The sequence below is a fragment of the Amblyomma americanum genome, chromosome 2, assembly GCF_052857255.1.
Source record: "Amblyomma americanum isolate KBUSLIRL-KWMA chromosome 2, ASM5285725v1, whole genome shotgun sequence".
Classification (NCBI taxonomy): domain Eukaryota; kingdom Metazoa; phylum Arthropoda; class Arachnida; order Ixodida; family Ixodidae; genus Amblyomma; species Amblyomma americanum.
Window position 1 is genome coordinate 63,270,759 of NC_135498.1, and position 14,576 is coordinate 63,285,334.

Genomic DNA, 14,576 nt, shown 5'->3' on the forward strand with positions numbered 1-14,576 from the left:
ACTTTGACGCCCCTTGCTGCGTTTGTCATCAGCTGAATTTTCTCAGTTGCCTTATCGAACCATCGATTACCCTCCCTTCTCAATGCCTTTCTCTTTCCCAATCTTTAGCTTTATTTCAACCGTTACTTTTCATTTGTTCATTGACCAATTCAGCTGTCTTCCTGTCTATTAAGGTTACACCTAGCATTTACCTTTCAGCTACTCACTCCGCTCACGCTTTTTGTTATCTCCACGTTTCTGCCCCATTTAGGGCAAGCAACATCCAGCTGTTTCTTACTTGTCTCTTGGAGAACACTGTTAAACTATTATTCGTCCCCGAGATTTCCAGCCAAATTCGGTTTATTCCATTCTTCTTCTCTTCTTGTTATTTAACTCTCATGGTGAAGATCTCCGGTCTCGATCATTCTGAGCCAGGTTTATTCTTTTACCGATTCTAATGCTTCGCTGTTGTTCGTGAACAGTTGTTGCCTACCGAGAGTGCATGGACATTTTATATTTTTACATAAACTTTTAGACCCACCGTTTTGCTTTGGCTCCCTAAGCTTTCGATTATGCTTAGCAATTCGAACCCTCAGTTGCATAGCAAGATAATTTAATCAGCGAATCAAAGATTCCCAAGGTATTCACATTTTATTTCATAACCAACTTTCCTCTACCAAGTTCTCTCAAAACCGCCTGCAAGCACGCGGTGAATGGTACCAAAGCGATCATGTCTCCTTGGCCGGCACCCTTATTGACTGGTACTTATCGCTCTGCTTCAGAAGGACTATGATTTCTGGGCAACCAGTATAGGTATTCTCCAGTGCCTTTACATATATGACTTTTTTCACCATGGTTTCATAACGCCTGCTTGAGCGTTAGTCTTTCGATTAAGTCAAATGCGTTCGCAAAAGCTGAGAAGGCTATATAGACATACGAAACTATAAGCACCGTAAATTAAGTTTCGGTTTGAAATACACGGGCTCTTCGCTGCCAGCCGCTGTTGCAGTTTTCAACGATTAGGCTTATCGGAAAGCAGCGTCCGAGATACGGAGAGGTAAGAGCTTATGGATATCTAGGACTGTAGTTAATTTTGGGCTTCCTTTGCGCTTCCTGAACATTCAATACAAGACGATCGTCCAAACTAGGCGCTAATTCCTTGAAATATACAATGCTATAATTTCATTCAAGTGAAATGCCAATAACGTTCGTGTACCCACGATTCATTTTAAGGATATTTCGTACATTTCATAGTTATGAGAAAAATCAACGGTTCTGAGACAGAACGTGCTACATACATATCTCTGTGTGTGCCATACTAGGCGGAGATAAAGGGAGGACGCATGCATGTCTTCCGACTTCATTTCTAAGCAAACGACAGTTCAAGCAATCATGGTCGGTACATTGAAGCTAACCTGTGCACGACTAAGCGTAGAGCTGTTCCAGTGTATTGGATCCTTAGCAAGACTTTGGAATTTAAATGGAGTGATGCAGTCGGTTTCTGTCGGCGTGAAGTAAACTGCTTCCAATCTGCCCGCTGAGAGCGTCACAAGCAGGAGCTACAGGTACCTAATTGATAAACATTTCCTACTCAATTCTACACCCCTTCCATATATAACACTACACAGCCTTATGTTAGTCTATCCCCTAAGTCGCATTTCGCTTATTTTTTGTCACCTAAAACCACCGTTAATTTCAGTCCGGATCACCGCAAATCCCGAATTACTAAAGAATGCACAGTGTCATGTTTGCAACAACGTAGGAACAATAATGTTAGGCAAACACCTACTCACGTTAAGTGCCCAACAGAAAAAAAAGTTAAAAACGGTGTGTTTTCTTTTGTGTTCTAGAAAGATCTCACTAGCCATATACGAAAAATCGAAAGAAGTGGTTTTTACCTCAAGATTGTAGAGCAATTTTTCTTAACCTTTAAGGTTAATGTCCTCAGCACAACAAGGAAATGTATTAGTGAGGCTCGTTTGATCTGATATACAAAGAACAAGCAACCCTCTGCTGCTTGCAAATAATGACGCTGGCTCCTCTCTCCACAAGGATCCGGCGGCAACCGTCCAGCGCTTCACTAGAGTAAATTCAGAGGGGAGCTAACCTCTGGGAGCCATGTGTGCCCTATATATCCGAGAGTACCTCAAGAGCCCAGACGGGTGGCTCAACTTTGTGGAAGTGGTGAGTGCGCCCGACTATATAGGTAGATTGACTCGCTTTGCGTTTTGTTACGTTACAGTCGCCACGTAACACTGAGCACTCACTGTATCTCGAAGGACGTTTTAAGACTGCTTACGTTACTTTTCGCGGTTTTGTAAAAAAAAATATGATAGGAGACGAAGCTGCAAGATATCACGAACGCGTAGCACTCCTCAATATCAGGACAGCGGAAGACACACGCACGCGCACACTTACTAAGCGAGTGATTTAGCGGCAGTCGACGCGATCAGCCATAATTAGACACTGCATAATGTCTTAATAAATACAGATGACGTGCAGAGACATGCGAAAAGAGAAGGAAGAGAAAAAAAATTCAAAAGCTACTATCACTCTAAGAGCTACACGATCTATTTTGGGTGAAGTGAGAAGGGTGGGGTGGTTACACATCCAACACCTTTCTGAATAATCTATAATGCATCATAACCTCTAGTGCTTTATGTTCATACTGATGCTTCAGGATCTTGCATTAATAGAAATGCAGCGTGCCAGCGTGAACGGGTTTGTTGCAGTATGCCGATAAGTGCCATGGCCACCCGTGCCACGCTTCACTCATGTGAAACCCTACCCTCATCGCTAGTTGATGACCTTCTGATTGTTGTGTACCGGTTATTTCATCCCATATGTTCTCACCTTTTTAAGATTTGGCATTTTCAGTAAGAAGAGCGGGGTTTCTTTGGTATAACACTATCAGCGGTGTAGCGCATCACAATCCAGCTTAGTGGTGCTAACTAGCAGGCTGGTATAGATAACATTCAATAGTTACCGTTTCAAATTCTAGGTCTCCTTATTTTCTGAAGGCGTGTGGCCCACTGTATATAATATCCATGTCAGTTCTTAGAAATTCGAAGACGCAGTTACCATCTTCGATGTTATTCATGAAATTCTGCATACATCGCATCAAAAAACATGTGATTTCGAGAAGCCTGCAGGCATAGCAGCTCCTTCAGTACACGTAACTCGTAGAAATAGCCAAAATAGGTTACGCCACAGCGCTCAGGGTAACTGTGTTTTCGAAATTCTAAAAATCGATGGGCATATGACTCACGGTGAGCTTCTCGCCTCCTAATGTATAAGGAGACTGGAAGTACTAGTAAAAAGTTATTTATTCAGTATTAGTTAACCAGCCTACCAGTAAGCACGTCTGAGCAGTATTCTGATTCGCTACATCGATGAGAACACTATGCCGACAAAACCGCTCTTTTAACTGAAAAAGCTTTACAAACGTTTCAGAACATCTTCGGCTATCATCCGGCATAGGTTATCCCAGGTAAAATGAATGAGGATTTAAAATAACACATGGTTCTTCCTAATTGATTATGAGGATGACTATGGATTTTTATGGCGCAAGAGCATCTATGGCCAAAGAGCGCCATGGCACAAGATATTTTCGACTTCACAAAATGGGGTCAGAGACCCATTTCCCAACCATTTAACCCTAAATAAGCCGAGCACCAGACCAGGACAAAGCTTGTACACGTTGTATTACCGGTGGGTACCCGATGGCACTGGGGTTCGAACCGCGCACCTGCCTCATGCGAGGCGGATGCTCAACCCATCAGCCACCGCTGCGGTCACTTCTTCCTAACTGAAATCAAATGAATGTTTCAATGAGCTATGCAATGTTCCCAACAGTATTTTTTGCTCCACGTACTGTTAAGTAGCTAGCATTATGTATTTACCCCTTTGAATACCACTTTAAACAGCCAGCCTTAAGAAGGAAAAGTGTTGAGCGCCATTAAAACGGTCTGATCCGGGTGCTTTCGTCGATGTAACGGTAGTGTACCCCGGTGAAAAAGCGCAACGGCACAAGGCCAGAAGACAAGAAAGGACGATACACAGCGGTGACTAACAACAGAATGTTTATTCAGTGAGCCATGCTTATAAAGGCGCCAGTGACACTGAAAAAACACAAAAAACACACACAGAACCGTGACAGGTATCCCTCCAACCAGGCACGTAATTGATAACACAAGGCTAACACGTGTGCAAAAATTGACGTTCTTTCTGCAAGATAGCGACAGAAGGGGTGCTTACGCACCTCTGACCCAGCTTCAAGATCTCAGACGCTTCGATAACTTCCCTAGTCAGCTGATCTTTGTGTCTATCAACAATTCTGGTTTTGTCATACAGAGGCTGGCACGAACAATCACGACAGTGAACATCAATGTGGCGGGCAGCGTTCTTGACATCATTTTTGTGCTCCCTCAGCCTATCGTTCAAACAACGACCAGTTTTTCCAACGTATGAACCACCACAACTCAAAGGGATCGAATAAACCAGATTCTCTACGCACTTCATAAATTTTACCTCATGCTTTTTTGTGCAGATGGGTTCACCTTCATTTGACTTTTTGGGGCCATTTACACGCGCGCACAGACTCCTGAATTTCACAGGAGCTGAAAACACAACATCTACTCCGTCTCTCTTACCTATTCTTTTCAAATTATGCGATGCAACATGAATGTAGCGTATCACAGACACATTTTTTTCTTCTGGTACTATGGTCGACAGCGGCGGAAAGTTTTAACTTTTTCAGCGTCCCCTCCGCTACAGCTGCTAAGACGTTGAGGGGGTATCCTGCAGTAACGAGCCTCTGAACCTGATAATAAAAACTATTGGCAGTCCTGTGGGTGCAAGATTTTTTCATGGCGTTACTGAAGCAAGACGCTATAATGCCCCTTTTTACGAGCTTCGAATGAGAGGAACTGTACGGAAGCAACGGCTTTTTGCTCCTAGGTTCAAAAGACCAGCACATATGTGCAACAGTGAAGTACAGGGTCAAGTCGAAAAATTTTATGCAGTCATCAACAGGTACTTCGTGTGTCACTTCAAGAGGCGCGAGGACTTCAGAAAAAACTGAAAGAATGGCATTAACTTCTTGATCAAAATTCACCGCATCGGATTTTATCAGAATCAGGTAGTCATCTACAAAACGGAAAACTTTTCCAGCATTTGAGCTAATGAGACGATTTTCAAGGGTCCTGTCTAGCATGGCTAAGTAAAAATCGCTGAGCAATGGAGCAATCCACGCTCCTATGCATATCCCTTTCTTTTGAATAAAAACACGCCCATCAAATTCAGCGTAAGTGGACTCAAGGTATGTTTGTAAGAGGGCCAAGAAGTTTTGTACGGAGATGCCAGAGGCATAAGCATGGCTCACTGAATAAACATTCTGTTGTTAGTCAGCGCTGTGTATCGTCCTTTCTTGTCCTCTGGCCTTGTGCCGTTGCGCTGTTTCACTGGAAATCTTGTCAGACCAACGTGCCCATCAGTTATTGTTGTGTAGCGTACCCCGTTTTATTCGTCAGAACTGAAAGCCCGAGAAATTGTTGAAAATACCATGTGACAACACCCTTCACGCGCCTGAATGCGCGGCGATTACATCGCTCTGATAAGGCGCCTGGTGCAGCGCTGCCAGCATTATACCTCCTGCTCTGTCCTCGACAGACTTCCGCATTGCTGCTGTTTCTTGTGTAACGGCCAGTGGCCAAGTTCCGGAACCAAGTTTCGCTTGTGCCGCAACAGCTCTGCATGCAGGCGCCAATTAACGATGCACTCATGGTGTTGAGACAGGCGCACGATGTCACGTGCATGCAAACGCGCAAAAAAAAACAGCGCAGCGGAAGACCCATGTACTATTCAGGACCAAAGTAACTGACCCCCTCCCCCCCTCCCCCCCACCCCGCCAAGTTGCGAACCGTGCCGCACTACATGGCGCCACATGCTGATGCACTCTTGGTGTCAATACCGGCGTACAAGGTGGCTTCCTGGCCCTTCGGGGTCGGGATTTAGGGGCTCTCACCAATTGTGGCGAGGGCTCCTAGCCACAGGAGGTTCCTGTTGCTAAAGTCGTCGTCATTGCTTCGGCGGACGCGGTTGTTGCGATGCGCGTTTCTTCTTCCAATCTTTGCTCTCACATATAATGCAACTCTCCTGTGTCTACGCGTGAAATTGAAATTGGTTTATGAGGAAAGGAAATGGCGCAGTAACTGTCTCACATCACCATAGACAGCCGATCCGCGCCGTAAGGGAAGGAACAAAGGCGAGGCTGAATGAAGAACGAAAGAAACTGCGTTCTAAGAGGATTCTGCGTGGTCTAATTGGTTCACACATTCTACGAAACAGATTAACACAGCTCAACGGAACAAGGACAAGATAGAAGAAACACGAAACGCAGCACAGCGCCCGTTCTGAGTTTGGTGTTTCTTCTATATTGTCCTCGTTCTGTTGCGCTGTGTTAATCTGTTTTGTAGAAAGAAACTGCCCACGGAAGTCGCCAGTTTCGACACTTGGACTGCGTCACGTGACGCCTACATGATGTGCGGCACGGTTCGGAACTTGGATGGGGACTCGGTTACATTTGTCCCGAATTTGACGTGGGTCCTCCGAAATCTAGCTTTCTCCTTTTTCCGCCTTCGTCAAAGTGCGCACCAAACGGTCCAAATAGCCGCACTGCTATTCTGAGAAAAATAAATGCAAACAAACTTAAACATATTAATAATAATAATGTCTATTTCGCCGCCATGCAGTAACTGAAGACGCGTTTATAACGCACATGCAGAAAATAACCCCTTCCCACCCCCAAAAGAAAAGGTGCAAGAATTTTTGACTAATAAACAGTCTCTTGGTATTGGACAATACGTGATCAATTTTTGTCGCCGACTACTCTTCTATCGCTTTTGTTCTTGGGCGTATCATGAACTGGTCTCATGTCATTGACACTACTCTTTTCTGAAGAAAATTCATTCTCCTCGTTTCTCAATCTGTCCTATCTGCCCCTCTGCGAAATATTTTGTGAAGAAATACATTTCCACTCCACAAAACCTAACGGGTTTTACTTCGCGTTCAACCTGCATTCATCCTGCGGTCAGGTGAAACGCTGCAGCGTTTACATAGGCTACGTGACCCCACAGCCGCTGCCATGAGCACTATCTTCGTAGTTGTCACCCGGGTGCTCTTTCTTATGTAACTATGGTTGCATACTTTAATGGGACTTTTGAAGGTCATTGGCTCTGCTCTTTGGACAATGTACGGGACCTTCGGTGCCTCGACGTGGAGTGAAGAGTTCCTCTACACCTGTGCCTGCGCCATCACCTCCAACGGCGGCGTCTTCTTGATGTCTTCCTCGCTCAGCGTGCCCACGGCCCTCATGCTTCCCAGGCTTCTTTACGTGAGTTCCCACTTATACACCTGTACCATCGCATGTAATCATTGTAACACAATGTGATACGGCGACTTTGCGGAAACCTGCCTTAATGCGACGCTTGTGTGGAACAATGTAGAAGCGCACTTTTTTAACTGCACTGTTCATGTAGGAGAATAAGCGTTTGCTTTGGAGGTCATTCTAGACATTACATTAGAGGAACGAAATTTTAAGGACGCCAAGTGGCGCAGTTTGGGGCATTCGGTGAGGTCTGCTGTGCACTTGTTCACTCCCTTTCCTGTCAAGGTGCTTTTATTCGTGCCATGGCTTCCGGAGCTGCTTTGCCGGTCACGAAAGCGATGGCTAGTAGGGAGTGGGAGTGCCTGAAGTGTATAATTTGGAAAGTCGGAGCTTGGTCTGGCTGATAAAAGCCCGGGAATTAGACCAAGTTGACTGTACATCACACATGCCACACGTTTCGCATTTTACTGAAGATCGCGAAACAAATGATGCTTTGTGTGTTCAGATATTTCTTTTGTGATCGCTAGTAAAGTGTGCAGTGTCTCTCGTGTGTGTTGATCCGGCTATTGCGCTGGTGAGCAATATCTACAAAACAGATAACAAGTCCTACTTGCGCATGAAACAAGGCTCCGCTAGCAAGGAACACCCTATTCAAGATGTCGTTTGCACCACCGACGTCAAGCTGTTACCCTGCGTTTCTTTCTTCATTTCGTACAGCAATTGAAATATGTAGAGGCTTAGCAATACCGCGGAGTGAGCTTGAGCATTAACCACGCTAAAAGCACCGCTTTCCCACTGTTTAGCTAACAAACTTCGACTACTGGTGGAATATATAATAAGCAAGCATTAAGCCTCACTTAGACAGGTCCGAAAGAGCATAGGGTATGGAAATGAGCTTTTTCGCGCATCACCCGCGTCGGTGACACTTTAAGATAGTGCGCTCGTCTACTCAGCGAGAATAGTCGGGTTAAACCTCAGCCTCATTTAGGAATGTCCGAGAGAGCCCTGAGTACGCAAATTAGCTTTTCCAGCTATCACCCGTCGCGGTAGCACTGTGGTTAGCGCGATTGGCTACTGAGCCAGAGTAGCTGATTTCAACCGTGGCCGCACCGGCCATGTTTTGATGGAGGCGAAGTGAAAAACGTACCCGTGTGCTGTGCGCTGTTAGCACATAATAAAGGTCCCCAGGTGTTTGAAGTTATTCTGCAGTCCTTCTCCATGGTGCCTCTTTTCCTATTTTTTTTCATTCCGTCATTCGCCCCTACTCTACTGCACTGCTCAGGTGTCCATCGAAAGTGAGAAATTAATCCTCCCTCCCCTTACCCGGAAGCATATTTTTATGAACCGAGAAAGTCAGCCGTGTATTGTGTGTTTTTAGCGCATGTTAAGGATCCCCAAGTGGTCGCATTTATTGAGGAGTTTTCCAGTACTCCACCTTTTTTCGTGTTTCTTTTTCGCCCCCTCCTCGAGTAGCTTGGCGGCCTAGGTGTCCACCTAAAATTCGGGTTCAGTTACTGTGCCTGCCATTTCCTAAAAACGATCATTCCTGCCTTATTGGCACCGACACACAGGCGCCGGTAGGCGATTAGTGGCCAGAGCCTCTTGTTCCTTCCAATGAACGCATGCTTTTTTTTCCGTGACCTTTTCGGGCTGCTTCACTCCGAGGACGATAGATGACGCTACGGTCTTGGAAAACAAGGCAATATTGGCTTTAGTTGCAAGAAGTTGGCACAGGCTGCATCTACGGCTCAAGAAATGAAACAGCAACGCGTTAACTCCTTTGCGGAAGGCCGTGCTGAGGCGGAACGTTGACGTCAAACGAGAAAAGTGCATATAAGAAGCCTTTGCGCTTTTAGAAACGCTGGCTTCCATAGCTTTCTAATAACCCCTGTCACAGGGGCACCGCAAAAGCCTTTGAGAATCAGGTCCTTATATCCAAAGGCGTAAGGAGTTCAGCTACACGGCACAAATGTTGCGCCTTTGCCGCTAAGGGCCTTGGAGGCGAAGGAGCTCGTCAGAGACATTTGGAGCCCAAAGGCGCGGCCTTCGAGCACCGGAGATCGCAGTGCCATCCAACGTCAAAAAGTAAAAGCAATAAAAAAATAGATACAGCAAAAAATGTTTGAAAACATTTTTTTTTAAATACGAGAAGTGTGTCTGGCTTTGATTTTTGTACGGGTGTTTATATTTTACGCCCAGATTTTAAGACAGTAAAAGTGTAGCAGCAAAACCGAGTACCCCTGGCGGCCAAGGTAACACACAAAACCTGCTGCTGATGATGATGAGCGTAGCTCTTGCAGTCATTTTAAGGAAACAATTAGAATAAAAAACTGCCTGAGCTCAGCGAATGAACAGAATTCCCCACTTTAATTTTAAAACATTCACTTCTGCCGGCTCGAGCACAACAGCGGATGCTAAGCCTCAACGACTGTATCCCCTTTGAGCTGCACCGCGTAGCAACGTCGCTGCTATTTTAAGCTTTCACTCCTTTGGTGAAAATAAATGCCTTTGCTGGAAAGGCCTTAGAGGAATTCCGTGTGACAGCGGTATAACATGTTTACGGAGGGTTTTTAAGCCATATGTAACATGTTATTTTTTACCCTTTGCACTAATATCATCTTAGCGGTCAAGAAAATAGAGTATGTCAAAAACCGTTTGCATTTACGTCCCGACGTCATGTAAGCTGCATAATTTATTTAAGGCCGCACACAATTATTAAGCATTATCACTAATATTTTATTCGTTCTTCATTTCAGTACAGCGTATTCCATCTTGTAGCTGCCTCCTGCTACATGTTCGGCGGCGTGGGCAGTGTCAGAAATGAGTCCTTCACTGATGGAGTGAGTAATATTTTATGCACGTTGCACGTTTTCAGAGGGTATGGGGACTTCAAATTGCCTTGGCTTGTTTGACGATGCTTTAATTTAGCAAAAATTAATTTCACCAAGAAATACATTGTATTAACACTACTAAGGTGAACGGGAAAAGTTCGGTACGCAGGAACACTTCAGCCCTATTTTCATAACCATGGGTCATCATTCTAATCACTTATGTCATATCTGAAGAGTACCATTCGGAACAAAATAAAAGCGAATTACTTCTTTCACCTCACCTCTAGGCACACCACATCTTTCCTCACAGAATGAATATGGCTGGCTTCTGACAAAAATGATCTTAAAGCCTAGGCAACAGAGGCAGTAAACAAGCTCGAATTGCACGCGATATTTCGAGACACAGCAAGGTTTTCTGTGCGCGCTAGACAAATAGTTTAGCGAGGCTATCATTTTTCCCTGTTCTGAGCGGACTCTAACGAGGTGCTGTACGTACATTTTTAATCGTTAAAGCACAATTATAGGTGTGTCACGAGAGTACATAGAAACGTTACTGCGAACCAATGTCCAGTCGCCAATACTTAATCTAGTTGTTATTTCAGCAGTTATAGAATGGTGATTATAGACTACAGTAACCAAATTTAATCGTAAGTGTCGGAATTAAGTCAATATAGTCAATAAGTTTATTTTCCGGGTTAAACTGGAGGGTTTCCTGGATAAAAGCTGCCTGGGCAGCTTGACTGGGTCCAGTAAACCCCTACAAGCAGTAGCACACGAGCGGTACAGGACATTTTGCAAAACCAGTCACACATACAGAAGTAGAATAAATAAAGAAAACACTTGACACATATATAGACTGAATCGAATAATGTTTAAAAATGAAAACACTGAAATGGCCATACATACGTTGAAAGAAAAAATACATTAACACTCAAGCAAACGTTCAACAATCAACAAGTGGAGATATTAAATGGCATTTGGATAAAATATTTCCGCAGCTCAGCTTTTGTATATCCCCGTTGTATGTTGATATGTGTTTAAAACATGGGGCAGATTATAAGACAACTTTTGCAATTTACAATCGGTGTGCCGCTCTGCCTTTCTTCAACCTTCCAAAGTTACCGGACCACTCAAGGGCAACGAGAACATCTTGTGAAGCGTCGAGAGTAAACATGGCAGCAAAAAACATTTCCTCCGCAATTCTTCCTTGCCTCCAACAAACGACCCTGACGAATGAAACTGGGCCATCGTTCTTCCTAGGCTGAAATGAACTTGTCTGCGGGATGAGGTAATTGGATACTTTGCCGCAGTATTTTTTCCAGCAAACCTGCAAAAATACACCGTTCTCCTTACACTAACGTCCTCTTTGTCTTATTTGCAAAGTGCTGTTTCTTTATATGCACAAAGCGCCCGTCAGGAAGGACATTGCACTGCCAAATATTCTGGTATTTTGGGTAAATTTAGTGAATTGCGAATTATTTTAGAATCCTACGGTACTATAGACAAGAAAAAGGTAATCCGTGACGCGGCAAAGAGCACTTCACCTCCGTTAGTGTGTGACCCTCAGTAGAAATGCTTGCACAATAAATGTACTCTTGCTTGCATACTGGGTTTCACGTCCCTAATTCTGATTGTACTCGGCCGTGCTTATGCGAATGTTTTGCGCGGACCGTATATTTATAGCATTAAACTGCGCTTAATTATTGCGATCTACAGACACCCGATATAAAAGGGGAAATATTCAAAGGAATGAGCAGAATCTCTAAAATGTTGGTAGGCAAGACAAGCTCGGAAAAATTTCCGGTTCCTTGCCGTGTCATGAAAATGAACAGAGGCCACAGCTGACACTGTAATCGCTGTACGCTCTTCCATAGAAAGGCTACGCACAGTGACACGGGCAGAACGCCTTCTGCGCCCCTTTTTTTTCAAATTTGTTACCACACAACACACTTAAGAGTCTCGTTATGTCTGATATGTCACACTAAATATAAATATTAAACATTGCGAAGGCCATTTGCGAAGACCAACTGCCATAAAGTGCGGTTGTTCTTCGTTGGTTTCGTGTGACTGTAAAACATGCACAGCCTATAGGCTCGCTCCGCAGTTGTGACAGCCTATTTCATGGCATTCAGCTGCTAAGGTCAAGGACGCTGGATGTAATCCCGGTTGCGGCAGTCGTTCTTGGATCGAGGCGAATGTAAAATACTCAGTTTAGTTGGGCTATGCCAGTGCGGGGTAAAAAACCGCTTGTGGTCGAAATTGTTTCGGAACAATCCCCTACGTTCCTCTTTCTACTCCTTTTCTTCACTACCTCCTTCAAACTTTCCGTTCCGTCGATTAAGTAATTACTACGATCTTCATTGCTTCGTGAAAATTTATCTTTGTCTTCCTTCCTCATGTCTCTGCCTTTCCCATTACACGGATGTAGCCACGTGAACGCATGTTCGTCCCCTAGGCTTCCTCATTAATAACGGCTATCGCCTTAAAAAGTATCTGCTCCAGGAGCGTTTTACGAGGCACGCACTGCCGCACCGAGAACTTATCAAGATCATGGTGCCATTGCACTATCATTAAGTAGTTCCATTGAAGAAATAAATGCGATTGCGCTCAAAACAAAAATAGTCGAACAAAGATTAACTTCTAGCTCATGGGTCGTGGACCGGGTGCGCTACCCTTAGGCCACAGAGCAACTTACATTCGACTTGGTTAAACGGAGGCCTTGTGTTGTCGTAAATAAAAATAGATATCAAAGCAAAATAATTTAACGTAACATGAAAGACAGTGTCCCTCTCTGCGAAGTGATATGCAAAGACAACCTCTGGCCGCTGGAGGGCTTCACAATACCGCCTCAGTCGAATAACAGTGCAGACAGCACTCAAGATGGGGAGCCCCTGGCCACATCCTCGTCCAGATGGAGCCTTCACAATACCCATCGTCGGATAACAAAGTAGACTGTGCTCAAGATAGGAGGGGCTGTCCCCCTGTGTAGTGTTCCTGAGGGAGCATATACAGCAACACTATGCCTATGTAGTCAGCTGACGTCACCTGACGTCACGAAAATCATGTGATCGCCTCTCGGCGAATGGCGTTCGGAGCGGCAAGGGAAAACAGACGCGCAACACTGCTCCCTGCGGGAGCATATACAGGAACACTAGGTTGCGCAAGCCCCACCGGTAGCAGCACCTGCCATCGCAGGAGAGTGGCGCATCGCTAAACCGCTGCACTACTGCGCCAGGAGTGGTACGAAGACAACGAGGGATTTATGAATCTGAAGTCGAGCCATGCCCTCAGGGCGGAGCTTAAATTTTCATTTTAAATACATTATTTGCGTTTAGTTCACGTCCAGTACCAAGGATTTGTGTAATATTTGCAAACACAGCCGGAAGGTGCGACAACTATGAATACATCCACCTCAATTTATTTTCTTTTAAAGTAGCCTTCTTTCTCCTAATGAAACAAAAAAATAAAAAATATTTCAATATTCGTACTGTCGCCTCTTTTTCAGGTCACTGCCATTGTTTGCGGATCGTTCCATGTCGCCCACTTCATCCATTCCGTGCGACCGAAGCCAGCGCAATAGGCAAAAGGAACGGACTGGACGTTTGCCTTCGGCCCCTTTGATTGCTTTGCATCTTCGTGGAACAAAATTGCTGCTTTTGCTGGTGTGCCCTGCGACCAGCGCTATGTTATTTCGAACTCAGCATCCGCATGAACGTGATCGCGGCCTCTTGTGGACTCTCAAGAACATATGCGACATCTCAGAAATGCGCTGTCGATAGTGGTGAATTCCGTTAGTAAAAGTGAAACAGAATAGTATTTCGTAGTTGCAGTATAAGAAATGTGGACATCACCTAGTTTGTACCCTTTACAGATGAAAATCCAAACATTTGGTCTTCCTAAGCAAAACTTTACGAATGAAATTGTCCCTCGTGTCGCAAGAAAGAAGTTGATTGCTGGATGCCACGAAATACTTATAACACCAATAAAATAGATTGCGCATAGTTCTGATCCAGGCCGTTATTTTTACTAGTTTCTTTAGTAAGAATAGCCACGAAGTGGCCCGTTATCTGAGCTGCCGAAAGGAATATTTCAATTCATGTTATGATTTGGTTTATAGGTCTGGACGTCCCAAATCGACACAGGGAATGAGGGACGCTGTAGTCGATGTCTCCGAATAATTTCGAGCACCTGAACACTACACGCGAATCTGCCAACATAGGAACTTAATAGGACATGTGCTAATGGACTCCCATACTCAAAATATGGATTGCCTTGAATGTAGGAATAGATCCAGAGCATGCTCTCATCAATTTATTTGCGGTATGTGACGAGATACAAAATCTACATGGTCTGATTTCAATTCGTTTTGAAACAGTAAT

At 44.6% G+C, this 14,576-nt stretch overlaps 1 protein-coding gene across 1 annotated transcript; it reads left to right on the forward strand.

Annotated features, from left to right (window-relative positions):
• Positions 1–2,038: 2,038 nt before the first annotated feature.
• Positions 2,039–14,112, forward strand: LOC144118633 (uncharacterized). Its single transcript, XM_077651513.1, has 4 exons — positions 2,039–2,163; positions 7,205–7,372; positions 10,123–10,206; positions 13,703–14,112. The coding sequence occupies exons 1-4, from the start codon at positions 2,098–2,100 to the stop codon at positions 13,775–13,777; spliced, it is 393 nt and encodes a 130-aa protein (XP_077507639.1). The 5' UTR covers positions 2,039–2,097; the 3' UTR covers positions 13,778–14,112.
• The last annotated feature ends 464 nt before the right edge of the window (positions 14,113–14,576 follow it).